Here is a 22,923-nt window from a genome sequence, read left to right on the forward strand (position 1 = left end):
AAAAAGAACATGGACATCTATCTTTATACTACATGGGAGAGACATAGAAATCTCACTTTATACAATATGGGACCTTTAAATTTGAATTTACTTCTTTTTGTCTGTGATATACTTTTTTGTTTTACAACTTCAAAGGTATCAATGAAAACTTGCTATTTCAATAATGATCCTCACTGATCATTTCCATGCAACATGAAAAATTTTTAACTGATGAAGTTTGATATAAAAATAAAATGCGTAAAGCATGTAAAGTCATCGCAATTGGCCAAAGATCAGACAAACAGTTCAAATAATACACAATACTGAAATATTGACTGAACAAAAATTAAATGTTCATGTACATTTTTATTTATTTTTTCTTTTATGGTGTTGATTTTTTTGTCTGATGCACCAAATGTTTCTCAGTGGAACAACATTTTATTTGACTGCATCTGACTGCAGATTTGTCCAGTGACATTTCTTTTGATATGACCCATATAGTTCATCTCATATAATCAGAACTCTGGCAGATTCAACAACTATTTCACACACACACACACACACACACACACACACACACACACACACACACACACACACATAATAATTTTCAAGAACAACAAAAGAGTAAAATCTGATATAGTCATAGAGGATATGACTTTTAATGTAGGTGGATTCAGGTGTTGAAACTTGCAGGTAAAATATCATTCACTGCCACCAGATTTTTTCTGGAACCACCTGAATTAACCGCCAACTTCAACTCTCCCGACCACTGGAGGGAGACATGCACCTTCACAATCCTCCAAAGATGACATCATGTGAACTCGCCAGCCATTTTAAGCTTTTAGTCTAGAGTAGTGTTCACAAACAGAGCACAATAATATACACAGGAGCATCACTTCATCACCTGCCAGGATACAGATTTACAAAACAGCCAAAGTACTGCAGCATTTATGTGCTTATTAATAACAGCGTTTGCATAGTGCAGATTATATCCACATGAGCTGCCTAATGGGATCGATCTTTATCCAACAACATTTTCATGCACATGAGATTGATTGTTATAAGTAGCTAATTTGACAAAGTACTTTTGATTTTGAGTACCTATCAGGATGATTTAATAAAGCCATTTAGAAACCCACATCTGAAATATTAAAAACCTTTAAATCGAAGACATTTGTGAGATACATCTAGTTATCTGTGATTCTTATTGTACTTTTTGTGTCTTTCTTGTGTTTTCCCACTGGTTTCCATTTCCACCATGTTCCAGGAAGAGCAGCGGCCGCTGTGGCACAGTGAATCAACTGTTAGTCAAAGCTCTTCCCAACCACATGGTTATAGGATTTACAAGCTAATATGTGCTGAGCACTACCTGCAGAGGAGTATGTCTTTTATAATGCTGCATTGTTTGATGTGATGGATGTCTGAGCCTCGTGTTCTTAGAGTAAAAAACTTTCTATAATCTCATCTCTCATGAGGGGTGCTATTATACATTGATTGAGTGCAGGTGTGATTTAGATAAAATGACATGAACTATCAGGACAACTTGGAGATCTCAGTATAACAGAGAGGGCGGTGTCCCCTGGGCAGCAGGGTTTCCATCTCTTTGCAGAGAGAGAGAGAGAGAGCGAGAGCCCCATTACGCCTCTCCTCCATTTCCTCTCTCAGGGGCAGGAACCAAATGGAAACATTAATAACACTCTCCATGTCTGAAGGAGCTAATGGTGCCTTGAGTGCTGATTACGGTTGGGAAGAATTGGGCGTGGAGGAGGAGTATTAGTTTCATTCTCCTCGCAGTGCTGTTTGTGGTGAACACACTGAAACACACATCCAGCTGTTTTGAGTATTTTTTTTGTTTGTTTTTTTAAACAAGAAAACTGCTAATTGGCTAAAACCCTTTGGCAAATGCAATTAGGTGTTGGAGATTCATTGTTTCGTGAAGGAACATGTTTCCTGCCTTTCTACATACCTGAGTAATTTTTTTGTCCATGTGAGAGAGGTGTTTATTCTCTCCTTCAGGCTTTGCACTGGGCGAATCTTACTAAAATAACCCTGAGCACAAACCCACACTGCCTGTTTAGCTAGTTTTTAATGAGGAGACACCTCACAGAGAACACAACAAGAATCATTTTAAAGCATCTTTACTTACTAATTTCACAAGCCTATCCATCTTATGTGAACACGCAGAGATGCTGAAATATAAATATCAACTCTCAGTGTACACAGGTGAAAATAATGGTATTAGAATAAATAAGGCACACATTATTATCACAGTGCAGTTTTTCAAAGCTTCCTCCTCCAATTGAAAGTGCTGAGAAATACATTTTCCACTCCAACAAAGTCCAGGAATCACTGGTGCACAACATGACAAGTTGTTTTTACCCTGAAGTCAAAGGGTGGAATAGAGATTTTTTTTTTTTTTTTTTTATCTTCTAGGATTATTCAAATGTGTTCCAGGTTGTGCCTGGATTTGAATTTATCACATATCCTTCACTGAGGCAAAACCTCAAGGGGTTCAGGGAGCCAGAGGCTCACAAATTCATGATTTTTCTGATGAAGCGTCTTCCTCAGTCCCACCTGCTAGTTCCCTTTTTCATCATCATGTGGCTGGTTTGAAGCAGTCCAATGTCTTGTCCAGCTTTGACTCAATCCAGCTTCCCTCATACTGCGATCACAGTATGTCATGTTTGGGCAGGTTGAGCTCCTCCTCTGACACAGTGAGGTTCCCCAGGTACCAAAATATCCAGAAGACCAGGCTGAGGAAGATCAGCAAAGGCCCGGACAGCACAAAAAAGTCCCAGAAGCTCAAAGGGGCAAAGATCCCCACGAAAAAGAGGATGAGGCCAATGACGTCCAGAATCACAGCCAGTGACAGGAAGAAGATGGTGGACCTCCCCTGCTCCATGGTCGGGCCGGGTGAGGCACACACGTCTTGTGAGGGTCTGACAGAAGAAAGAGCGAGTCTCTCCAGAAAAGTGCTTTACTGTCTTCTGCATCATTCTCTTTCAGTGGCAGCACGCCTTACATTTCTTTCATTGCACAAGACTTAGTGGCAAGACTGGTATCCAACCACAACAACAGGTTGTTCTGCTCATTAACAGCAGCTGAGAAAACCCCACAGTCCATCTTCATTCCTTTGCAGGACCGACTTGTTTTTACACCTTTCACATCAACCCATTGTCTGTAACCTGCGTGACAGATTTATGCACATTCATTTCGCAATCAGTCGCCATTGAGCTCATGTTTACACAGTGATAAGCCTGCCATAATTAATTGCCCCCTTCCACCTCCACCCCCCTCCCTAGTTCTTTTTGTTCAGCTAATGAAATTGCATCAGTGTGCTGCATCTTTTATCAGATCGTTCAAAGCCTCCTCTTGACTTCACTCCCACTGACTTCACAGATTTACCCCAGGAAGTGTATTTACCCTTTAAATATTGGGAGCAGCTCGGGGTTGATACACTACATTCAAGCCTTTCTTAAATATTTAATAAGCCATAATTCATGCTTCACTACAATGACGATAAAGGTCTATTGTGAAGTGACTGTCACAAAGAGGAAATGCGCGTAATGGAAACTTCTCTGTGAGGACCTTGTTTGACCAGTCAAGCCGCCACTATTTGTCTCTGCTCTGCAGCTTTGACTTACTGCCCTGCCTAACACACAAAGAGAGGAATGATGCTTTATTTACTGGAACGCTGTCATGAGTATGATGACAGTGTCATGCCGACTCTCTGTCTGTGAGAGGCCCTTTGCATGAGGTATGACAATGTTGTCATTCAAATCTGAGGATCAAACTCTGCAGCTACTATCCCCACAATGTTATTATAGAGATTTGGTAGATATATACAGTATCTTACACAGTTTCCCATGTCACACTCTGTTGAGGATTTTCAGGCTTGTTTAACCAACACCACACCACACCACTGGGACAAACCAGTCTGACCAGTGTGTATGTTTGACAGTAAATTAAAGAACAAACATGGCCTGACTGCTAGCAGTTACCACTTAAGATATGACAAAGCATTTGTGAAAATAAAATAAATAAAGTTGAAATAATGGAGGAAGGTTCAGAGACAATAATCTGGTTCAGAACCAGTGTCTCAGGAGACTGACATCAAATTTTCTGTGTTTTACTACTGAGCTAAATTTCAATTCAATTTCAATTCAAATAAAAAACTAAAGATTTTATGGGCAGATTTTAGTATTTTGAATATATATATATTATAGGTTGTACTAATCTAATGGGGGCCCACTCAGCTGTGGGACCCTGTGTTTCTCCCATTCTCTGTACATTAGTTTGTCTGTAGAAATCAGTTTACCTTAACTTGATTAAGCAGGATTCAATTTAGAGAAATGCACCATACAAGCACAATACAAACTGATATAATAAAGGCCCTAAAAGTGAATTCAAACTCATGGCCCCTCTAACAAGACTCATTCACTCAAGTCATTAGGCTCTCATCATTTCAGTTTATAACATGCTTGAGTGGTTGAGTTTTAACAAACACATTTTGAATAAATGAAATTACCACAAACTAACAGCCACATGCTGAACCGCTGACACTCTGGGGCCTCTGAGGGTCTTGGGCCCCTGGCAGCTGCCTACTTTGGTAACCTGGTTGGTAATCTAGCTTCACCTGGCAGTATGGAGAAAGCTTTGAAATAGCATTTAGGATTTGATGTTTGGATATAAAAATACACATAAAATACAAACTGAACAGTTAAATGAAAAAAAAAAAAACTGGAATGTATTATTGCACGGGTCCATGAGTCCATTAGCATTATTATTATTATTATTCAGTCGTTATTCTTTTGTTAATGGAAACTAAACCCTTCATTCTTGTCTGTCGATCAGTTTCACACATTTCACATGTATCTTTCCAATACCATGTCCTTTGCAAGAAACTTCATAGGGAACTGTTAGGAAATGATGGACCTGTAAAATAAAGTATTATAAAAACAAACAAAATAAAAAAATAAAAAAATAAAAATATATATATATATATATATAGAGAGAGAGAGACCTTCTTTTCAGTGTCAAGACAAACTTTTCTGAGGGTGTGTGGGGGACACTGAGGGGCTTTGAATCTCAGTGTTTCTGAAATCTTGGCTACAGTCTTGCCTAATAACAGTCTGAATGAAAATGCTCCCATGAAGAAGCATCCTTCACAAACTGAGTATTTTATGTCAATCAGGTCAGATCTCCTGGTTTATTTCTTTTTCTTTCCCCGCAGTATTGTAGTCCAGAGAGTCATCATACCCTTCATTGTTGTAGACAGCGGATTTGCCCCATGTCACCCTGCTGGCTTTGTGTGGAGGTGATCCCACCTGGCTGCACCTGTTATCCACGGCGCTGTTCACGTCTTCCACCCCTTTCAGTTTCTGGCTCAGCCTCTCGGATATTTTTCTCGCCAACATCACGACCACGCTGTTCCTCTTCTTACCACAGCCGTCGTCCTCGGACACCTGGACGTTCCCCACGTACCACATGAGCCAGAGGCCCAGGCTGAAGAACGTGATCAGGGCGCCGGTGTAGATAAGAAAGTCGCCGTAGAAGCGGCCGTCGATGCGCAGGTTGGCGAATATCCCGATGAAAAGCAGAATCAGGCCGAGGACGTCAAAAACGACGGCGAGGATGAATAAAGGCACACAGCCGCCTATGCACTTTATCGGGTCCATGCTGGGACATCACAGCGTCTTGCAGCGTAGTATAACGGGAGGATGCTTCATCCTGTGTACCTGAGCTGAGGCAAGCGCACCTGTAGAGAAACGCCCCACCTTAAAGTGAAGATAAACAAGGTGTTTCCCAGACTTCTTCACTGTGCACACACCTCAGACCGGGCTTAAACACACACTGACTGTCATGGCTTTAAGGCAGTGTCCTTTTTGTTGTCTTGATGGTCAACAGAAACATCACCGAACCGTCCAAATTTCACAATAATGTGGTCTGGCTTCGGTGATGCAAATGACCCAGGGCTTGCAGGAGGTTTGATTTGGCAGTCAAATTGATTATTATGCATGACTCAGCTTTTCTCCTGCGTATGTTGCATATACTTTGTATATAGACCAGCAACACTAGCCTAGTATATGTGAACAGAAAACTATAGGCTTTTACAAACATATGACCTCCTTCTCTCATGTAATGAGGCCAAATCAACATTTTTCTGTTAAGTCGTGCAAGGTAATGGCCATCCAGTATGATACTGTGAAATGTCCTAAAGATTATATGTAATTGATTTTGCATCATTTGTTGTTTGTTTAAACAATCTATACATTCATTTATCCATTGCTGCTACTTAAATGAATTATGATAGAATAACAAAGCTATTTGAGAAGTCCTCTGTGGTGTTGTCTCTATGTTGTGTTTAGTTTTACAGCTGTTTTAGGGCTGTAGCGATTTTTTGGTTAATTGATACATTTTTGGTCATAAAATAACAATCATATGACTTATTCAAATGCCAAAATGTTTTTCCTGACCAACAGCCCAAATCCAAAGATGTTCACTATGATGTCTTAGCAAGAAGCAAATATTCACATTAGAGAAGCTGGAATCAGACAATTATTTGTCATTTTTGCTTTTAAAAAAATGTCTTAATTCTCTGTTTATTGAATATAAACTTAATCGGCCCTAACCGGCCTTCCAAACAGGTCACAGCTCTGACCTGTTTGGAAGGCCAGTTAGGGCTGTGATGTCCTGAAATCTAGAGTAGGCCTACATACTGTATAGTGGTATGGTCATTAGGACAAACATCATCTCATGTGGATTCAGAGATTAAGTGACACCATCTGGGGGCTTCTCAGATACAGTATTCATGGTTGTATATGACCAATGACAGTGACCAATGATTTCTGTAACTGGAATATAATAATATTAACTTGATATAATCTATGTTCCTTACTTAACTTTTTCTTTTTGACTGTCTGTCATGCTGGTGTCGTGACGGCTAAACTTTACGTCTATTAATTAAAAATGCATGACATTAGCATTCATTTGAAGTTGTGTTTTTGGTTACTTCCTGTCACAGCCGGTGGTGTAGGAGCAGGAGCAGGGAGGTGCAGTGAAGGACCTTTGATAGAGTACGTGATGAGGACCAGAGAGGTGGACAGGTGGGCAGGCAGGCAGACATGAACCGTCAGCAGGTAACTACAAAGAGGTATAGCAGGAACAGGATGAGCAGCACAAAGTGAAACACACAGAGAAGTTAGCAAACAATGTGGGGAACTGACGTACAGCAAAAAAGGGCTTGGTCTAAATACCAGGAAGCAGGTCAGGGGGAATGAGGAACAGGTGTATAGGTAGGCGGGGACAGTCTGGTGATTAGAAATGGGAGAAGGTGGGGCTGGAAACAGGAAAAAGGTTCAGGGACATCTGGTGGGCGGGTAGAGAATGACAAGAGGATAATAGACAAGGGTTGAGACAGAAATCATGACACCTCCTTAAACTCCTGAGAGAAATATCTGTCTTTTTAGCGGTTGGCAGTTCCTCTGTGTTCACCAGCTGGCCTTTAGCACTGTGTGTGTGCTCTTTGGTGGCAGGTAGCGTACAGTTGGTTTTTACAGATGTTTTTTAAAATGCAAAACAGCTGCCTACTACGGCTGAAAATGACGCTATGAGATTGGTGAAGATGAACCAAAACAGTGAAGTTGTGGACTAGAAACCACCTCCCCCCGAAAATACAATGAGCTATATTGCTCCAGAAAACCGCAGAGTCGGGTGATAACTCTCTTTAGCTTCATCATCACTACGAGCCATTTCCTTTCTCCTTTCTGGTGAACCATTCTTAATGTAAAAATACTGATTATAGATGCTTTGAATACAATCAACTCTGACATAACAAATCAGATTTTAAAACACCAATAAATATATAATGTCCATCAAACCAAAGCTGGGTCTGAAGGAGTTACGTCAAATTTCCTGCCACATAATATTAAATCCCATGAAAATGCACAGGGTCATGCTTCAGGTCACAGTAGTCAAATTATTTCTGTTTTACATATATTTGAGAATGATTTCACTCAGATTCAAAGTCGTCCTCTCAGTGACTCTTTCCCACGGTGAGGACTTCAGTGGACTAGACACAGTAAACCGGAAACTGACAATTATAAGCTCTCACAACCTTTAATTATTTATGAATTGGCATATACTGTACCACACAGCATTAGGAAACCCCCCCCCCTCTTGTCCACTTTCCCCTCATAAATATTCATAAGTACAGTTTTCTCTCGAGTATCCTCATCGCTAAATTGTGTGTGTGAATTTGTGGGTAATTGAGTTTCATACAGCACATTGTTGTCCTAGCGCTCTCACCTTCTTTTTTCAACAGCCGGGGTTATTAAAGCAAAATGTTGTCATGCACACTGAGACTGGGATAAGTGCTTTGTTTTGTCAGTCCTCCTAAATCAAAGGAATAAATGTAAATGTCACCACCACGCAGAGTTTTACAATTATTTCCCACAGAGGCTCCCATGCCAAAAAGGTACACATCAATGCGGCGTGGTCTTAAAGTTCAGTTACTTCTGAACGTGTCGTCACAGATTGAACATGGGAGGCCTGTAGTAGGTGAGGGGCCTCTTCATGTTCGACCGCTTCCTGTTCTCCTTAGTGATGGGGATGAGGACCACGCCCACCACAAAAACCATCAGCCCGATGGACAGCAGGGCCGGTCCCAGGATGTTAGTGACCTTCCTGCAGTGGCCGGCAAAGTACAGGCCGCTGATGATGATGCCGCACGCCAGGAAGCTGCCCCCGGTGGACATCAGGTGGATGGGGAACCAGAAGACTTCACATTTGCTGCGGGAGGTCTCATTGGTCCAGAGGGACTCGCTGCGAGAGAGGCTGAACACGGTGCTCTCGGTGCGGCTGGGGGGTGTCAGCTGGTCCCTGGACTGGGAGAGTGTGCACTCTCCCAGGGGGATGTTCTCTGGGCTGCCTGGCATGGCCTCCTGGATGACTCTGTGGAAGAAATGTGGAATCAATCTGAGGATGTCATGCTTCTCTGACGTCTCTGTTGTAACACAATTAAGTATGATTGGTGGATAATTTGAAATTCTAACTCTCCATAATTAAGATATTAAACAGTGATACTGTCTTTACATCATAAAAATAGAGATAACTTCTTACGAAGCCATTGTTGTTCAGCACTTAAATCATATGAATAAAATTAATAATAATAATAACAATATAATAAAATTATTTTAAATCTGGGAACTGGGAAGCAGTTCACATCAGGCAAACAGAAGTAAACAACTAGACAAACACCTACCTTCAAAATCTGGATCAGCTTCCTTTGCCTGTATTTTCAACAATAGTCAACAATAAGTTTAAATGTCTTAACCATTAGAAAACATCCAGAAATCTGAGGTGGAAGAAAAAAAAGAATTCCGCCCACCGTCCGACCAGAGAAACCTGTAAAATGCAATGCTACTGATTCCCACTGAACAACCATCTACCCACCCTCCTCTGCTCTCTCCACCTCCTCAAGACGATCCTGTGACCACCATCCCCTTACCATCATCCACCATCGCAGGCGGTCAGTGCTGATGTTGCATCCAGGGCGAGGAGCTTGCCTTCTGGTCCCCAGAGGATATACATACACCACAAACCACTCAGAGTGATGTCTCCACTGGGCTGTAAAATGCTTTTGAAAAAAAAAAAAAAACTTCTACAAACAGCTTGAAATGTCTAAAAATTTCCCAGGACTGGACAATGAGAGGAAAATCTGACTCACTCCTTCCACACAAAGAGGATCAGGGCAGGGCAGCAACTAGGAAATGGCTCTCTGTTATAGCCGGATTGATGCAGCAAGCAATCACCCATACAGAGACTTTCCAATACAGCCTGATATGTTGGCACAGTATTGATCCCAAAGTAGCCTGGAGCAATTATCTGCAAGTTGTAGTTTTGTTCGCTGAACATGAGATCGATGAAATCTGTGTAGCATAATTAGCCCTCAGAAAATCCAGGATATGATATAGAATCTCAGATTTAGGATTTTTTCATCATCACCTGCCTCGGATGGACAGGGAGGATGGTGGGGTGAGGGGGGAGGCACAAGAGGGATGTTGCTGCAATATGACACTCCTGCTTCCATTGAACAGCCCTGATATTACATTTGTGTCTTTGTTGATTTTGTGTGCTCTTTTGGAAAGACACAAGTGTCAGTGTGAGGCCATTGATCTGAACATGAGCTCATTCTTTAACACAATTATGCCCCCCCACCCCCCACCCCAGAGAACTCCAAAGCTTTGAAAATGGCTCCGCAGCACTGCTACTTGTACTTCGTAAACACCAAACCTTCAGCCCTGATCTCGTCACTGATATCATGAAACCTGTCACCACTCGCAATGAGCCGCACAGTCCAGCAGAGGGCAGTGCTGGCATGTGTCTGGGCGTGAAGGGGTGCGAAACCGCTGAAATCAGTTTAGCTGTATCATTAACTTTTAGTGAAATATTTCACACAAGGATTAGTTAATTAGTCGGTTAATTCAGTGTTTTTGTAATTACCTCAGGCTCCAGTTCATTCTGACGCTCCTCACAGATCAAAGTCTTTTATTTTGCAGCCACGTGAGAAACTAATTATCCATCCCATGTAATGTGTTACAGTATCTTGCGATTATGATGTGCCTAATTCTCCTTAATGGTCCGTTTAAGTGGGTTGTTGATCATAGTCATCTGAAGGTATTTTACACTGCTGAGTAAACCTGTTAAAAGATGAGGGGCAGCTGCAGACCTCCATTTATTCACTGTGTGTTTGATCAAGTTAGATCAGGAAGAAGACTGAAAGGATGATAAACAAGTGTAAGCATTTGAGCAACATGCAGGATGTAGTTTTGGACCTTAAGTGTTGATCAATACTGGGATTTAAAGTAGGGCTGGAACCATGAATTGATTAGGACAGAAATGTAATGATCTACTTTCAGCTTCTCAATTCTTTTTCTTATATAATAAAGAATTGATTATTTTTAGGCTTTGCACTGCTTGTTGGACTAAATAACATAATACATAATAAAAATAATACAACATGACATGCTGGCAAAATGACATAATCTAGGGTTTCAAGAAGTTGTGACTGGCACTCTCTCTCCAAAAGATAAGTATAATAAGTTATGATAATCAGATCAGCAGATTATGAGGGGGACAAAACGTTTTTGAAGAGTAATGGTACTGATATTTTTGAAGCCTCTGTTGTTGATGTTTCATACTCTAAATGTGACTATATCTGACTCTCCACTGAAGGACAGAGTCATAAAATTCATTTAAATGGTCAGCCAGTTGTAAAACAGGGTAGATCAGCTCATTTAATCAGTGTATATCATATATTATCAGCTAAGAAATGGTCAGGAAAAATTCTAAAACACATTAGGCCTTAATGACAATCATTTATTTCCAGATGACAGGGATGAAATAAAAAAAAATAAATAAAAAAAAAGATTTGCAATGCCAATTAATGTGTTGCAGGTTTCCCAGACTTTATAGAGGATCCTGTATCATATCACAGGTGGATTATGGGAGCTGTCAGTGTCCTAAAGTTAAAAGTTGAGCCAGTATATTGGTAGAGCGACATACAGGTATCAGTCTAATCCTGTTTGATAATACAAACACAGAGGGCTGCCGGGGATTAGAGCTAATAAGCCTCATCTTGAGTCAGCACGCTGACTTTGTTGGTTTGGCAGGGGTTTTAGGACGAGGATTCAAATGAACTGTGGACTTTGAGGTGCAGCGTGCACCCTCCGGTTAAAGCCACCAGAACTAAGATGCTCTAACAACTCCAACCCTTGCGTTTTTAGTTTTTTTTTTCCAAGGCTGTGGATTAAACAGAATACTTTTTTTGCCAAATGACGCCTCGCACAGAGCCTCGTTAACTCCTGAGCAAATATCAATAAAACCTGTGCAGCAATTTATCTGCAGATATTCGCTCGTATGCAGACGAGTCACATTTCTGGTAATACGCTTCTGATTTATTAACGCATGCGGTCTCTTTTTTCTGTGCAGGTGACCTTGGAAAGCTAATTAATCTGCTTTGCATATTTACAGCTTTTTGTTGAGTAATCCCAGGGGGGAGGGCATGCAAACAACTGTAGCATAAAGGTTCTTTCACTCATGGAAACACAGAGAGATCTGTGATACTCATAGTTCTCCTTTAGCAATCAAACTTCCCAGCCACTGACTTTCAACCTTCCAATACCCACTTTTCCTAGCAGTGTGTTTTAGTGTTTAGTGTATTTTTTTAGTGTGTTTTAGCCTGATTTGATGATCACTAAATAAGAGGCATTATGTTCCTTTCAGGGAGAGTTGCCTAAAACTCAGAGCAAACGAACACAGGCAGTTGGACGAACTGGGGCTCCTCTGTGCCAAGAGGTGTTCACTACCACTTCACCAGGAGGTCTCAGTCCAAACACTTACAGAAAAATAAGGGCTGGACTAGACTGACAGTATAACACTGTTTAAAAAATCCCATAAAGAGACCATTGTGTTAATTTCAGTGAGATTTGGCAAAAAAAAACAACTCCTCAACACAACAGAAAGTTGAGTCTGGCTCAGATCCTTTGGCGCACTGCTGCACATCATCCATCAGTGCATAGCATGGGCCAACATATTTTGAACCTGCCCCTTCCAGAGTGCCAATAACCTCAGGTGTAAATTCCCATCAAGCATTTTTTTTTCCCCTTTGTGGTGCCTCAAACTTTCACCCCTCCTTGTTAGGTGTAAAGTTGAAATAAGGCCTTAGTTTCAAACCTGATAGCTTTAGTGAACTCAGAGCTAACGCTGAAGCTAACTTGCGGGTGATGTTGACTTGCTGCTTAAGCTCACAGAGGGGATTTGGCCTCTAAAATTAATCAGAAAAGCAAAATCTGATGAATTCGGATTCTCCAGCAGGATATTTTAACAAGCTCTCTTGGTATTTGTAATGACTCAAAGTGACTTAAAAAGTGGGTCAAACATGTATAATACATTATCAACATTAGTTAAATGGTAAATTGCCCTGTTAGTAGTGCTTTGTCTCTCCGGGCTGGTTCAGAGAAAACAATCCTAACAAAGAGCAGTGGGAATAGAGGAGATCCTGGTGTCATATCAGGTTACAGAGCACAGTAGGCAGATTAGGCAGGTTATAACTGCAGCAGACAGACACCGTTGGGGACTAATAATGAAGAACTGCCGCAAGTGTTTTGGCATCTGTATTCAAAAGCAAAATTAGACAATGAACATTCACATTTTCTTTTTTTTTAAAAATCCAGGATTAACAGTATGACTGAAGTGTTTCTTTGTAGGAAGCTTGATGAGAATGTGATATGATTCTCTAAAAATATTAGCACACTGTTTAATAGATAATAAGCAAACCCCATAGCATTAAATGGTGTGAGAGAGGGAGATGATAAGGCATCATTCGTTTTCTCCATTCACCAAATTTTATTGCTCAGTTTAAATGCGACTAAAAATAACCACTACTATGGCCTTTGTAAAAATAAACAGCTTTAAAATGAAATAATGCTGAATTATAATGTGCCTATCATGAAGTATAAGAAACAGGAAGCGTTATCTGGATCATTGCTTTACTAGGATGCAAGATTTTCCCTCTCCAAATGAATGAAATATGTGTTAAGGTGGATTTTTCCCATCCACTACCTGTGTCCAGGGAGGAAAGTGAAGGCATGCTTTCACTCCATGCATTTCCCTGCTTTCATGATCACAGCATCCATATGTATTAACTTATAGATCTTCTAGTCGTCTAGTTGATTCAGTGCAGTGGAATAAAAACAGAGCACATAATACATGCTTTCAGCAGTTAGAGGAGAGGTACCTGTGGTCCGCTGATGATGCCGGCCCCTGATGGTCCTTGGGCCTTCGTGACGTCAATGCCCCTGCTCTGTTCCTCCCCTGCTGTGGCATGTCAAAGATGGGGGAAAGGCAGCCAGTGCTAATAGATGCTGTGGGAACAGAGAAGATGTGCAGGGTATAAACAGATCAATAGCTCAGCCACATCTCATTTCTGACAGATTTGTTTTCCCAGTCTGATAATTGGGCAGAGAACAAAGTGTGCCACACTCCTGTTGATCTGATGGTTCACGGTCTCCAGGTTCACTGGGCTCTCTGCTGGCTCTTTTTTTTCCAAGGTGAGGATGTTGGAAGGTTCTGATGGTGGACACAGAGGTAAGATTTTTGCTACATGTTGCCCTGACTATTATTGGACACAGGGTAAAAGGTTTTCCTTTTTCTCCACGCCAGCCTTTGGGAATCTTGTAATAAAGATGGTCAGCCATCAAAGAGGAGTAAATTTAACCTCTTAAGACCTGAACTCTTCCATGGCGTGCATTTTTAATTTCTCTTTGCTATTTAGGCTGATTTTTCAGGTTGATTTGGAGAAAAATGATGTCCACTTATGAGGACATTAGTTTTAAATTTCGATTACTGAGTGGCAGTATAATATCCTCATATGTGGTCACCAGGCCCTTGTTGAGAAAAAGTTAGTATTGTGGTCTAGAGAACCCAAAATGTGAGGTCCACATATGTGGACGCCAGGTCCTAGGAGGTTAAAGTTCCTCTCCAGACATGTTGTAAGCTATGTAAAAATCCTCTGCTATGGTTAATATTTTGTTTAACATGGTTTTCCCACATAAAAAGTAAAAAAAGGAAAACTGGGTCTGAAGCTTATCTACTCTTACTTCCTGATTGAGAAATCTGGATTGGGCCTTGTGCCCCGCCCACCACCTGCTGGCTCCAGGTGGACAGGTGAGAGAGCAGAGAGTATCAAGATGGTTAGAGGAGGAAACATCAGAGAGACTCAGACACATGTTTGAGCCTCAGTCAGACCCAGACTCAGATGAGGAGTCTGTTTTGTGCCAAAATTAGCGACTAGCAGACAGAATGGTTAGCACAGTTAGCCTCTTTTATTTGTTTATGTTATGTTTATGTTAAGTTGTAATTGGCAGTGGCTGACACAGTGTTAGCGGTTGTGCTAATGCAAACGCTGGGTGTAGCCTGGCTGTCTGAATCTGTTTTTTTTTTGTTTTTTTTGCGACTGTCATTGGTACACTGCAGTTCAAGGTGGAAATACACAGTCATGGTGTTGACTGTTTACTTCGCTCATGATATGACTTGTATTATATATTAAAAAAAACACCATATGGACATGTTAACAAGGTAAAACACTTGATTTTCTTCGGAGGGGATCTTTAAGTTGAAGGAGTGTCCAGTTCAATGCCTCTGCAGTGCAACAATGGCTGGTGCACTTTTAACACAACAATTCTAGCTGGATGTGAGACATGAAACATTATGCTAACCATGAAGAAGAAGCTTCAAAGAATGTGTCTGAATTCAGCCAAAAGAACATGTTTGAGGAGTAAGAGGCATCTCAAACAGCCTCTTTAAAAGAAAGAAAGTGGGGTGCCTGACCTGGAGGTGTCAGCTCACTTCCAGGACTGTCACTGGCAGTCTGCATGAACACAATGCTTTAGGTGAGAAATCTGGCAGAATTAACAGGACATCGTCTTTGATGACAGATCCTGTCTCTGCATATTACTGCAACTCTCTCACAGACTGGCCGGCAGAACACACTCAAAGGGCGATTTTCACACTTGAAATGAATAATTTTATGATTTTCCTAAAACATTATCCAATAATAATGAGTCTGTGATGGTGAGTCATGTATTTTGTCCCATTTTGAATTAGAAAAAGAAGCTCTAAAGAGAGAGAGGACCATCAGCCCTTTGGACAAAAACACAGCAGAGAAAACCCTTTTTTTCAAGACACACGTTGTTAAAGATGCTGAATGGGAACCAAGCACATTTTTTTTGCTTTTTTTGTTTTTTGTTTGATGTCGGACAGATTGATTTCAAAATATTTGGCCGTCTGTGCAAAACAGAGCACTGAATGATGAAGCAATTTCTAAAAATAACAGCGTCTACATTTCACTCCAGCCTTACATTCTATACTCCATGCAGCTTTCATCAAAGGGCATGAGAGGAGTTTTATGTATGGAAGATAAGCACTTACATGTAGGTGCGGAGTGTTAAAGTCTTATTATGTACACTTACAGCCTTGGCCAGAAATACACAGAAGACTGTGTACGACGCACTTAAGGTGAAGAACCTTTTAATATAGTGCTGTATGGAAGCATTTCTGTGGTCCTTCTGTTAATGTATACAGTCTGAACAGCGTTAAAGATGGTACTAGTATGGTATAAAAATTGTGTTGTCGCTCTCTAAGTGATCTTAAAGCATGTATACTAGCTATATAAGAATCACACTTGATGAACAGGTCTTAATATTATCTGCATCAAGGTAACACTTTCATATAACAATTCATGTAGACTCGTTTCAGCTCAACTCATTTCAGAAGGAAAAGACGACATGAAATGTACCTTTTGGAGTACCAAGCTTGTTGCTGGAATGGAACAATGTGCAGGTGCATTATGATATAATTTCTTACAAGTCTGTTTTTCCATGCTAACTCTATAAAAAGTGCAATCAGTTACTAAAATGTACCAATAAATATTCATAATTACGGGAAAACACTTTAATTTACCCCTGTTTGAAATGGGCTATTACCCCGTCCTTGTTGTTGCTAATTCCTATGGTTGGAGACAGTGAGGTAGACCAGCCAGTAGTGGACACTATAGCGCTGTGACAGAGACATGATCCCTCACCGGCTTCCCATAGCACACAATGTGTTTAGTGGGGCCAAGCTGTGGTTGATCAAAATCCTTTACTTTATAATTGTCCTTTACCTACGTGTTTTTTTGCTTTAAAAGCGGCTATAATCAATATATTTGTTTTAGCAATAGGTCGCATGACTACAGTTGCTCGTAGTGACAAACCCACAGAGAATCCTCACCTGACAGGCAGCTGCTTTTACCAAAAAAAAGTCAGATAAACCCACTGAACTCTACCTGCCAAGCACCAAATGACAAACTGACAAATGTAACAACTATAGGTGATAAACACAGTGGAGCATTTAGCAGATAAACAGATAGCTGTTTTCTCAGGGACTAGTGGAGACCAAAAACAGAGCGAAAAGAGAGTGGATATTGGAAACATCACTCCAAATGGATGATGATGTTGTTCTACCACATCAACTCAAAACGTGACCATACGATCCGTCAGTGTGGTGTTCACATCCTCTTTCTCTCTGCTGCTCCCAAATCAGTTATACCAAGTTTAACTGAGACTGTATTCTGTTTGTTTATGATCTGTTATTCTGTTCTATTTTCAAACTCGCTGTAACTGGAAACAGGGCATTGATGTAAAATAGCAGTCAACCCTGTAAATAAAGAGATAAAAGACTAAACGGGTATAACTCTATTCACTAGAGGTCTTCTTATGTCTCTGTTCAGGTGCGGCTGTGAAAACATGTAATTTCTCCTCTATACATGTGTCTGGATGTGATATGGTTTAGAAGTGTAAAACAAGATACAAGGGAATTTTTGAAGCTATACTCTGATGACTGATCGACACAAGGGAGACAAAGGAACAAGCACCAACCACATCAAGTCAAATGCCCTCAGGAGAAAAAATGAAGGACACTGATGTCACACGGTCTGGACAGTAATTGATTAAAAAGGTGACCTCTGTTTGAATGAAGATTTTCCAGTATTTAAAGAGGGAATTGGACGCTATCTGGCTGCGAATATCATCACAGAAATTCAGGTATTTTGCACAAGATTTAGTGAATAAATTCCCAGACAAACACAAAGACAGTGAGAGGAAAAGAAGGGAGCAAAAACTTTGAGGGTGACTGAGCACTGTTTGATGCCTCAAAAACAGTGCAGCGTGCCATCTCTTTACTTCTCTATGATCCTCTTAGAGGCAATAAAACACAAATGATGTCAGGTCTGAAACGGGGTGGAGAGCTCTTGGTTTGAGGTTACAAAACAAGTGAAGCAATATACAGCAAGTTATGACTCTGCTTCACAAGATAGACTCTGACATCTAATTTCATATATCAAGAGGGCCTGGCTTCCTGAACCATGGGAAATAAGAGCAATTTAGCTGAGGTCAAAGGGATAAAGGCGCTGCAGCTGGATGGCTATGTCCCAATATATATGATTGAGATTCCACAATCAGTACTCCATAATGCTTAGGTTTCCACAGGCTGTAAAGCTGCCTAGTGTTCGGTAGAGTCTGTCTTTGCTGAGGCGCAGAGATCACAGGTCAAGGCTCAGACATTTCTCACCTCTGATGGAGAAACCCTCTGGTGGATGTATTATCACAGTTGTAGCTGGAGTTCCTTTTGAAATGCTAATACCCCTCGGAGCAGAAGGGACAAATCAATGATATTGATCTACATGCCCATCAGCAGTAAGGACAAGATACTGCGGTCATATGTATAAGTATTTTACATTCCCTTTCCCCCCCCCCGCAGACCTCCATATTTTACATGTACGCTGATCAAACTCAGACGCTAATGTTCAGTGACACTTTGATGGCCAAGGCTCCACAGATGTTCAGAGACTTCAGACCTAATAAAGATAAATGGGAGCCTTTTGTTGCATGCTGAAAAGTCAGTACAGTGGTCCTGCTGAGTTACCTGGAGAAACTCCCTGTGGAGCTCTGAGGCCTGGCAGGCTTTAGATTACTCTGAGGGAACAGTGAGGAACAGACTCTCACAACAAGCGGCAATTAACAAGTTTTCTTCAACTCTACTCTGATTCTGCAATTTCAGCTTAAAGGAGCTATTTGTACGTTTTGCTATTGCTACATAGCCAACGTTAGCTGTTTACTTTCCAGTCTAGAAGAAACATTCAGAGTTCAGCATCAAGCTTCATTCCTTTACTTGCCAAGAGCTGGAAAGCAAAGCCAATGTTAATAGAGACTCTTGTCTCTACTTTCATGCTCCAAGCATGAAACTTACACATAGCCCCTTTAAAGTGCCACATCTCACAAGATTTAGAAAACAATTGAGGAAACTTGTGGGCACCTCGAAAAAGGTCAAAAGAACAATATAATGTCTCAAGTAAGGGTCAAAACATAAAGTGAAACACGTGAAACAGTATTTTACAAGTGGTCAAACATAGGTACACATCATATGATGATAATTTCACATTTGAAATATCTGAATACAGAATGCCTAAAGACCTGTGTTAACCACTTTGTTGATAAAAGGGGTTGTCTTTATTGCAGATTGATTAACATCTGTTCACATAATGACAGCAAAGTTCTACATTTATTATGATGTTACTGTTTTCTGTTGTTCAAGGTTCATTTCATAGCATTAACATTTGTAAAGACGGGTGAAATAAGGTTATATTTTCAGTTATGATCAGTTGAGAAACTCAGACATGCACATTGATGCCAAACATGCCTGTGATTCTTTTCCCCTTTAAACACAAACTAACATAAAGGCCGTAAGCCTGGACACAGCTGTGAAGCTGCAGTGTGTAAACAGGTTCTGTAACTTAATATAAAGCCTATTTTGATTTAAAAGATTCCTGCTTTAGAGCCTGTCACCAAAAATACAACAGCGCTTGTTATTCACTGGGGTGTGTTTATTTCCCCTAAACGTCCTGGGTGAAAGACAAAGTTGCTGTTTACCACTGAGGCTTTTCTAGGGAAACGTTCATCTCACGTGTCTGCGATCACATTATCCTTAATTTCAAACCGTGACGTAAAAATCACCATTAGCCGGTGCGACCATGAACTGTGACCACAGGGACCGGCTCTCACAAACAATCAGCGTGACGGGCTGTTTGGGCCTCTTGTGCCTCTATGAGGAGATTTCATTAATCTCTGGCTCAGTGTGGAGATGGCACAGTGTTAGATGAAGTTAGACCGCCCGTTCAACTCGCTCCGTCTATGTGTCACTCTGAGCTAAATATGAATAGCTCCGATGCAGTTTTGCTGATTTGGTTGTTATTTTTGTTTAGTTTGTTATTCAGAGTAATATTTGGACAAAGCGAAGAGAAATTCATGAGTCACTTTGTGCCCATGATCATAATCACAAGCACTGCTCTCTCCGATTTTAACCCTTTCTTTACTGGCAAGCTTCACTATGACCATCACATTCACTGCAATCTATCAATCCTCTACTGTTTTCACAATGGGCTGAATATCAGTGTTTGATTATAATAATATTTTTCATGGATTTGTAAAGAGATCAATTGATGAAATGCATGAAATCAATATTGTTCATCGTTGGCCTTAAAAAGTTAGTTTAACAAGAAATTCTTAACTTAAGTTTCACTTACATTATTTTTCCTGGAAGTTTCAGTTTAAGAAGAACTTTTATAAACTATTTAATAAACTTTTCAGGAGAAAGATTTAATAAATGTTTTTGTCATATGTCAAGGCTAGTTCAGTCGTATATCTATTTATTCTCAACCTATTGTTTCAGTACATAAGAAAAGCAACATTTTAAAATGAATAACAATTTGTTGTAGATTATATTTTATATATACAGATATATAATTATATAAAAACTCCATTAATCAGTATAATGAGTAAACTGTGAAAAATATATAAGAAATTCTTATATATATATATATATATATATATATATATATTCTTATATATAAGCTTACAGAATGTCCTGCTTCTTATCATGGAAAAGTTTAGCCTTGTGGTTTGTGCTGTTTTGTGAGCAATGGTTTTCTGTGCAGTTCCACGCGGAGCCATGTCATTACCTTGTTCAAGCAATTAGCCTAAATTTGAAATCACAGGTGTACTCACTTTTGTTGCACTGAGGGTGAACTTTGGGGCCCCTATTTTTAATGTAATCTAACTTGTTTTTAATTATACATAAGAGCAAACACCTCACACTTCAACTTCAAAATAATACAGTTATTGGGCCTCAGATCTTACCACATCTTACTGAAGATGTAAATCTTACAAGTACTAAAACACAAACAAGAGGAAATAGTAGATTTTCATGTTCACCATTTTTAATCTCATTAATCCACACAGGGTGGTGAAGTTTACAGCAGCAGGACAGTGTGTGTGTGTGTGTGCGTGTGTGTGTGTGTGTGTGTGTGTGTGTAAGACATATCAGGCTTTGGATATAGAGACTGTGGCTATGGAAGAGATAGAGAGTTGAAGACTGACATCGCTGTCACATTGCTTTGTTACCATTTTATCAATGAGCTCCTCCATCAGATGTTTGGATGATGTCATTTATTGATGAACTCTGTGTCTGGTGATAGAAGTCTCACTTCCTCTCTGCTGTTTGAGCTTTAAAAGATTTCATTCAGGTATAAAGATTTCATTCAGCACTTCTTGGACAAACAAGCAGAGGAACACTTACTCCCTCAGATTGTGTCGATAAAATTGACCCCCCCCCCCTTCATTTTCATCTCTCTGTCGAGACAGCATTGATGTTTTGTTTTTTTCTTTACTTGCTTCATTTCAAAAGAGGAACAGCAATATAATTACAGCATCTCCTCAGTGTCTGTAGATTCAAAACTGTGCACCTAATTGTATCTGTCACCTCCTCTCAGCGTGCTGGTGTTTTCTACTTGACTCAAACATTGTCAGTATCAACACGTTCTTGGCAGCTTTACTTTCTTACACTCATAGCTCATTATAAAGTGCCGTTTGCTGAAAGACTAACATTTTGAATTATTCATGAGTGTACTCTTTTTCTCCCAAAACTGTTTTTGTTTGCTTCAAACTGTCATGCCGCATTTTAATTATTCCTCAGCCTCTCCAGGCTTATAGAGGAAACACATAGAGGTTTGACCTTAACAGGAAAATCTTGTTGCCATTTCAGATCAAAACAGTTACGATTTTGTTTCCTTTTTTCTCGAGGACATTGCTTGCTGCAGTTTTGCAGGACATTTGAAAGGCCAGATAAAGTGAAATCACAAAAACAGACTGCTTATTTTCTCACTGTTTCTTTTTTTTGTCTGCAGTACACAGCAGTTAAGGTCAACAGCCTTTTATCAGGCTCAGTGAGAGCCGGTCTAGAGAGGCACACGTTTAAGAATTTTTTGATGTTATTCCTTTCGCCCCCGTACGCTCAAATCAATATATGTGACTCTGAACGATTCTTCCAAAGCCACAAACCAGACAGCGAAGACTCAAACTTGTGATATCATCAGGTTTTTCGAGTTGGCCCATAGACAGTAAATTAGAAAAGAATAGTGAGTTGAGTGGTGGGGCTTCCAGGGTTATTTTCTGGTGATTTACAGTAAAAGTACATCTGACAGGACAAGTAAAGGATGAGGCAGATGGAAGTAAAAAACTGAAAAATAAAAACAAAACAGAAAATGCTCAAAGTCATTAACATTGAGTTTATGTAGCTGAAGACTTGAGGTAAAAGTGGAAAAAATAATCTATATTGTGATCTTATCAATACAGTCACAGTGACATTATTTCAATACTTTCTGATGAGTACACTAAAGGTCTGTTTGATGAAGGATCCACAGAGATTTCACCCAGATCTCACAGTCTTCCTCAGCACGTCTGTACATTAGTTGGCATGGAAATAGCCAAGCTGTTAAGTTCATCAAACGCTGTTCTGCACATAGCAGTGTCCCCTGAATTCGAACTCCTACTGTGGCAGAGACTGTTAAAATACATAACTAACTTTAGGCACAAAAACAACAGTGAAGTTTAGGGAAGGATCGTGGTTTCAGGTTGAAAGTCCTATATTGTATAACGTGAGATTTCCATGTCTTCTTTGATTATAAAGCAGGTCTAGGTTCTATATTAATATTGTGAAAGTATCAAAGCCTCAGTCCGCAGAGAAATGCACACAGCCTGTATTCAGAAACTGAGCCTTAAAACAAGCTGTCAGGACTTCTGTAACTTTGTGATGTCACAACAAAGTCACCGCTCTCAGCCATGCCCCAAGCCACGCCCACCTGGACCCACCATCCAATGTTGCAGGATTTGGTTTTGTCTGAGTGTTTAGCTGAAATCTGCTCTATTTTAATTAGATCACTTAGAAAACAGTCAGCCAATCAGAAGAGAGGCTCAGAGCCTCCCCTCTTCTGATTGGCTCACCAACCTG

At 40.3% G+C, this 22,923-nt stretch overlaps 2 protein-coding genes across 3 annotated transcripts; both read right to left on the bottom strand.

The window, feature by feature from the left end:
- Nucleotides 1-2,889: 2,889 nt before the first annotated feature.
- On the bottom strand, nucleotides 2,890-6,908 carry LOC130185175 (transmembrane protein 238). The gene has a single exon (XM_056401497.1). It carries the CDS (start codon nucleotides 5,658-5,660, stop codon nucleotides 5,178-5,180), a length of 483 nt encoding a protein of 160 aa, XP_056257472.1. The 5' UTR covers nucleotides 5,661-6,908; the 3' UTR covers nucleotides 2,890-5,177.
- A 1,575-nt stretch (nucleotides 6,909-8,483) lies between these two features.
- Nucleotides 8,484-9,724, bottom strand: LOC130185176 (phosphoinositide-interacting protein-like). 2 transcript variants are annotated; one of them, XM_056401498.1, is made up of 2 exons: nucleotides 9,491-9,724; nucleotides 8,484-8,934 (listed from the first exon to the last, which is right to left on the bottom strand). In XM_056401498.1, the coding sequence occupies exon 2, from the start codon at nucleotides 8,916-8,918 to the stop codon at nucleotides 8,511-8,513; it is 408 nt and encodes a 135-aa protein (XP_056257473.1). In that variant the 5' UTR covers nucleotides 8,919-8,934; nucleotides 9,491-9,724; the 3' UTR covers nucleotides 8,484-8,510. The 2 variants fall into 2 exon arrangements, with proteins under 2 accessions (XP_056257473.1, XP_056257474.1); XM_056401499.1 differs by having other exon boundaries at nucleotides 9,245-9,724.
- Nucleotides 9,725-22,923: the final 13,199 nt, after the last annotated feature.

The sequence above is a fragment of the Seriola aureovittata genome, chromosome 17, assembly GCF_021018895.1.
Source record: "Seriola aureovittata isolate HTS-2021-v1 ecotype China chromosome 17, ASM2101889v1, whole genome shotgun sequence".
Classification (NCBI taxonomy): domain Eukaryota; kingdom Metazoa; phylum Chordata; class Actinopteri; order Carangiformes; family Carangidae; genus Seriola; species Seriola aureovittata.

Excerpts from the sequence above, each read along its gene's own strand:
- LOC130185175 (XM_056401497.1), bottom strand. The coding sequence starts at position 5,660 with ATGGACCCGATAAAGTGCATAGGCGGCTGTGTGCCTTTATTCATCCTC.
- LOC130185176 (XM_056401498.1), bottom strand. The coding sequence starts at position 8,918 with ATGCCAGGCAGCCCAGAGAACATCCCCCTGGGAGAGTGCACACTCTCC.